Genomic DNA, 6,137 nt, shown 5'->3' on the forward strand with positions numbered 1-6,137 from the left:
ATAGCAAAGCAGCACTCTCCTCAGTGCATTTTATATCATAAGGTAAAGCTAAAGAGAATGGTTCCCTTGGAAAGAAAGAAACTCAGCGGTGTTAGACACAGAGGGAAAAAAGCCTGAACCATTTGGGGTGAGGAGAAAATGGAAAGCTAGAAGACAAGCATTCAGAGAAAACAAACATAAAGATCAACCCTGAGCAGGTCAGTAGGGCATGATCCATGTCATGTGGACATCAAGTTTCAATTTGAATGAAATGAAATGTTTTTCCAAGATCAAAATGCATGAGAAGATAAAGAAGTCAGTACAGCAAGAAATATAATTTGTGTTCACCACATTTGTATGCTGGTTAGAGCCAGTGTTAAGCTGTAACCAGGCCTTTTTGTGTCAAACTGCAGCTGTGAGTATGGTGGCCTCAGAAGTGCTAGAGGTGAGCGGCTGTGTTGGAGGTGAGGTCTCCATCCTCTGCTCCGGTAGCTGGAACAGAGACAGCGGTGCCAAACACAATAGCATGTATTTCTGCAAAGGAGTCTGCTCCAGTGAAAGCATTCTCATTCAGAGTGAGAGGAGGCGATCCACTGTCGTAAGTCAAGGGAGATACAGCATTAACAATGGCAGAGAAGATGGAGTCTTCAATGTGGCTATAAAGAAGCTGGAGAAAGCGGACACAGGGAGATATCGCTGTGGAGTGGAGAAAACCTTGAATGTGTTGTATCGGGAAATTAATCTCATAGTTGTAGAAGGTAGGTTAAGTTTCCTGCAGGTTTCTGCAGGTGACCCATTTTAAGGTTAAAGTTTTAAATGTAGGTTAGCATAATGCAATCATTTGACCATTTTTGTGCACTAATGTTGAGCCCACCAGTATGTGGCTGGCATTTGCAATACTTAACTAAATTAAGACTGAAATGTATATTAACTTCTTTATTAACAAAGTTAATAACAGTGTCAGATGAGCACACAAGCATTATCTCTCACCAGTCTTCCTGCGTCCTCTTCTCTCAAAGCTTCCACTGTTCCCAGATCTCCTTCCTCCACTACTATCATTCCGAACAAAACAGCACTTCTGTCACATGACAGCTTTACATCCAGCACCGAGCAATCACCAGCAGCATCTTCACCCTCAGATGGAAAGAGAAACAGACATGAAGCATCCCGACTCACAGGTATTTCAAGGCCGAATGGATCTGATAGCAAGCTTAACAACAGCAAATACAGCATGTATGTATAGCAAAACTCTGGATAAGAATGGTTTAATCAGACTCAGATTTATACATTACACCAAAGTTGATTTTTTTGTGTGCTACAGCATAGCATTGCTTCCAACTGATGGCATGAAGATACTTGCTCAGTAATAACAACATAATGACATTCCACAGTCTTGCTTACACATTCTCCATTTCATTGTTTTGATGTGTTCATGGTGCAGATGTCATAGTTGTATTTGTGGTACTCACAATCTAGCTACAGCTGGATACCTGTCCAGGGTCTCTACCCTGCCTTTTTCCCTATGATAGCTGCGATAGGCTCCAGCCCCCTGCGACCTTGACAAGGATAAGCGGAAGAGAATGGATAGAACTTAAAATTTTACTTGTAATATAATAATTGTTTTAGTGGTTTGGGTTTTTGGCTTTCACCAAATGTGGCACTGTTCACATAACAAACATCTACACTTTCTCATCTGTCTAAGGGACATACTTCCAGAAGTCTTAAGAACATTCAGGTGAATACCTGAATGCTGCAGACCTGAAAACTGCTAAAACTAGTGCAAGAGGTAGTCCCACTTACACTAGCAGCACCTGGCTACTGCTTTCCTTCTTAATTCCCATGCAAGCATCAAATGTTTGCTTAGTTTTTCACACAGTGCTTCTCCATTTTGGTTTAGGTTTTGTTAAATAGATAATGACACAGTGTACAATGTCATGTTTTGTAGTTCACCTGAGATAATTTTTAAATGTTGTCATAGATTAAAAAAAATTGTAATAAATGAAAATTTAAAGTTTTAACTAAACTGTCACATTTGTCACACGAACTTTGGCAAAGTGGTACACCATAAAAGTAACTTTACTCCTAGAATACAGGGAATATTATCAACAGAAATAAACTTTAACATGACACAAGATATTGATTAGTGCTTTTTTTCCATAAAAATAAGAAGATTTAAAATGTGTTTAGGACAATTGTCTTGATTTGTTTTTTGAACCTGCTGTTCTCCAAACTAAAGGAAAGTCTTTTGTTTTGTGCAGACACTACAATGGTCATCATTGTCTCAGGGAGCTTAGCTCTTCTGGTCTGTGCCATCATCCCTGTTATTTTCTATGGACACTGGCGGAGTCACACAGGCTAGTAGCACAGGTTTAGAGACAGTAAAGTATAATAATTCCATGGCAGGGTATTGTTCAGGTACATTACAAATTATTTTGTTTATCTCAAAAGGTCCGAACAGAGCTGAAGACAGCGAGGGTGAGGTGAGTGACCATTTGTTATTCAACTATTTCAAAACTGAGTTTCCAAATCTAAAGGCTGTTTCAAACACTAATGTTCACTGCTCAGAAAATAGCTACAATGGTGATTTATTCACAGGGTGATCATTGGGAGGAAAATACAGATGTTGGATCTGGTCAGGTTGCAGTGGAGCTGCAGGCCTTTGAGTCAGATGTTGCTCCAGAGACCGATGATAATTACACCTCCGAATATGCTGCCATCTACGAGGCATGAGAACCTCAAACCATGGACTGAAAAGTCTTTTTTGTCCTGACAGCTTATTTTCTTCTTTGAATTTTACAAAAAAAATAAAGTAAACTATTTGACTCTAATTCTTTGAGAGATTTTTCATATTTCTATATTTGTATTTGGATCTTTTAGTTGGTTTTATATCATAAACAATAAGCTGAGACATTAGAAACATGAACAACAGCATAAAGAACTATGATTAACAACTAAAGGTTGTATTTCTAAACGAAAATTCAAAGTGGTATCATAGTCATACCAAATGATGGTGCGACACACAAGCGGTATATTCAACCTTTACACTTTTTTCTAGCAGCCTTTACAGAATGTGGCCTTAGGTCACATTTATTTCATTTAGTTTGTCTGTTACTTGCTGTCACATCACACGGCTTACTTAAACCTACAGAAAGCATATAGAAGAGTGACTTTGGATGCAGATTATTTAGATGGAAATCATACATGCAGTATAAAGCAGCATAGGTGTAGATTATTTTAGTTAGATTATTCATAAGGAGACAAAAGGAAACAAAAATTATTAAAACGTTTGTTGATATGAAAATATACTTTTAGTTTATAAAGTGGTTCTGCTTCAGTATTCTTTAAAGAACTTATGGTTCGTAAGCACTGTGACCACATGATGAGCAGAGATGGGCAGTAACGCGTTACTTGTAACGCGTTACTGTAATCCGATTACTTTTTTCAAGTAACGAGTAAAGTAAGGGATTACTATTGCAAAACTTATTACATTACCCACAACAAATGACATAAAAAAATCATGCTTGGTTATTTTTTTTATTTGCCCTCATGTGGTCTGAATATAAGCCTTTGGTTAGATCTTGTGTTTCTCATAATTGGTGGAATGACCTCTGATGTTGATATCAGAATAAAAAAAAACAAACAACAAGAATGTTTTTTATTGACAGTTGTCAGCACATGTAATAGCATATGGCTAAAACCGAGTTTTTATAGTTGATGTGGAAAACTTTACTTTTCAAAATATAAATAAATATGGCATAAAACAGCACTTATGTCAAAACAGTTTAAACACTGTCATAATGGTGGAAATGTAGCTCTCATTTACTCGCTTTTGTACCGACAAACCTTCAAAAGTCAGATTAATAGCAGACCTGACCCATTTACAGATATATGTCCTCTACGACTCAATAGGCAAGTCTGTGTGCATTGTGACTGCATTGTGAGCTTAGGGCCGGATTGTCCAGCCTTTGAAATTGTCAGTGAATATATTTACTTGCTAAATATTCATTTACATATTTTATCGTGATTGTGGCAAGCTCACACGGTTGTGGATTATGTTAATGCATGTTACCACTTTTTATGTTTTTCACTATTCAGGTTGTAAATGTAGAGCCTGCAGGGACCACTTAGAATAAGAAAGATGATACTTTATCAGCGAGAATGAAGACTATTTCTTTCATATCCTGCCTTTTATATGGTAAGTGATTTCTAAAAATTCATACTTTAGTTAATTAAACATTCATTTTGATGCCTAATATCTCTCAAATTTTATAGCAGCTTCACTCACAGATGGAGCCATAATCAATGTAGAAGGGATTTGAGGGGAGAAGTGTCTTTCCAGTCCTCTCACAAATTTTCATGGAACAGCAACAAGTATTTCTGCAAAGATCCATGTACAAGCACAGGAGACATACTGGTTAGGGAGGATAACTCTGGTGGACTCTGGGAATAGATCCTTCACTGGGACCTTCAGTCATCTCCAGCTGTCAGACTTACAGAAATAATGGTGTGGAGTGGACAGGCGTGGTTTCGGCACATATACTGAAGTTCAGCTTACAGTAAAGAAAGGTGCTTGTATTTGAGTTAAATAAAACGTATAGTTACGCTTAATTTAATTGCTATTTCTGGATTAACAAAGGTATTGTTCCCCATTAATGGTGTAGTGTAAGTCAGGAAATTTAAGTTTCTGCTACTAATCAACAGAAAAACATGCTTTTTGATTACAGAAAAGTAAATATATATTTACCCCATAAGAACCTTACAGCAGTTGAAGTTATGTTACAGGCAGAGGTTATAAAATAAAGTGTATTTATAAATGTTAATAATTTTGTGGTTCTCAGTATTTTTGCATTAAGATTTGACTGTAGCTCCTTGTGACAGATGAGTAAATAAAAACAGAATACAGTGATATTCAAATCTCAGTTTATTGAGAATAGAACATAGAGAGCATATCAAATGTGTTTCAAATAAGAGAAGGTAATATCCACCAATCCATTTTTCTACCACACATGCCCCCTTGGGACAGATGTGGGGCCAATATGGATAGACCCAAAGGCCTACAGCGAGCAGCCCACCACCATGAAATGTAGGGTACATCTGGGCCTCAAACTTTCAGGATAATTGTGAAATTGTTCGACTATTTATGGAGAGGAGTGTTTTGCACATTGGTGTACCTCAGCCCATCTTCTAAAAAACTCTCTATAGATGCTCTTTTTAGTAAATGGTAAAATGGTAAATGGATTGGTTCTTATATAGCACTTTTTTACTCTACCTGAGCAATCAAAGCACTTTATACAACGTTAGTCAACTTTATACAAGTTGCGTCATTCACCCTTTCAGAGTAACCAACAGGACATATCAAATCACCAACAGAACCCACTTACTGGACAGGAACCATGAAGCCTACATACCTTTCAACAGGTACAATAAATATATAACATAATCAAATTTCAGTCCATATAAATATGAGTCACATATAAATTAAAACAAAGTGAAATCCCTTTCTGTCCTATACAGCCTTAATTTTCATTACTGAAGAACCTAAAATCAGCACAGGTAAAGTTCTGATCAATATTATGACTTAAAGAATTTACATGAATAAAATTTGACAATTCTTTTGCTTTTATCAGGCACTGTTGTATACGCCACCATTGGGGGTTTTGCTTTGATCTCTATTTTGCTACAGGCAGTATGCTTCAGGAAGTACAAAAAAAACTCAAAACATGACCTACAAGTTTATTGCAACATAACAGACCTCAGCAATGCAAACAAAAGAGAGCTATGAATCAGAAACTGAAGATCACCCTGACAATTGTTTCTAAAAGTTAGGAGAAAGCCACCCAGTTTTTCACTCATGTGAGGTAACTGGTTCTGATGTCCTGTTCTTTTTTCTTTGTGCTGTATTTTTTTTTTTTTTTTTTTAACTCAATTGGCTGACCTCGGTTTTTTAATCACAAGTTGGAAGTGACTTGGAAGTGACTACTCCCTCAAGTAGCCTTTTGGTGGTTAGATCGCCATTTTAGAATGTTGGTATTTTGACAGGAGAGCTGGATTCCACTAGGCTGAGGCAGATCTGGGCATCCTTGCAGATAATTGTAGTAGATATATGTATGGATACAAAGATCCTGATTTTTTTTCCTAATTCACACAATATACTTTAG

At 37.0% G+C, this 6,137-nt stretch overlaps 1 protein-coding gene across 1 annotated transcript; it reads left to right on the forward strand.

The window, feature by feature from the left end:
- Positions 1 to 400: 400 nt before the first annotated feature.
- Positions 401 to 2,709, forward strand: LOC146385145 (uncharacterized). Its single transcript, XM_084929921.1, has 5 exons — positions 401 to 737; positions 999 to 1,157; positions 2,238 to 2,333; positions 2,428 to 2,459; positions 2,575 to 2,709. The coding sequence occupies exons 1-5, from the start codon at positions 401 to 403 to the stop codon at positions 2,707 to 2,709; spliced, it is 759 nt and encodes a 252-aa protein (XP_084786047.1).
- The last annotated feature ends 3,428 nt before the right edge of the window (positions 2,710 to 6,137 follow it).

This window comes from Perissodus microlepis, chromosome 6 (genome assembly GCF_051167445.1).
Source record: "Perissodus microlepis isolate ML-2025 ecotype Zambia chromosome 6, ASM5116744v1, whole genome shotgun sequence".
In the NCBI taxonomy this organism is placed as follows: domain Eukaryota; kingdom Metazoa; phylum Chordata; class Actinopteri; order Cichliformes; family Cichlidae; genus Perissodus; species Perissodus microlepis.

Bases quoted from the DNA above. Each gene is read 5' to 3' on its own strand.
- LOC146385145 (XM_084929921.1), top strand. From the start codon at position 401: ATGGTGGCCTCAGAAGTGCTAGAGGTGAGCGGCTGTGTTGGAGGTGAG. The intron at 738-998 runs GTAGGTTAAGTT...CTTCTCTCAAAG, and splicing joins TAATCTCATAGTTGTAGAAG to CTTCCACTGTTCCCAGATCT. The intron at 1,158-2,237 runs GTATTTCAAGGC...TGTTTTGTGCAG, and splicing joins TGAAGCATCCCGACTCACAG to ACACTACAATGGTCATCATT.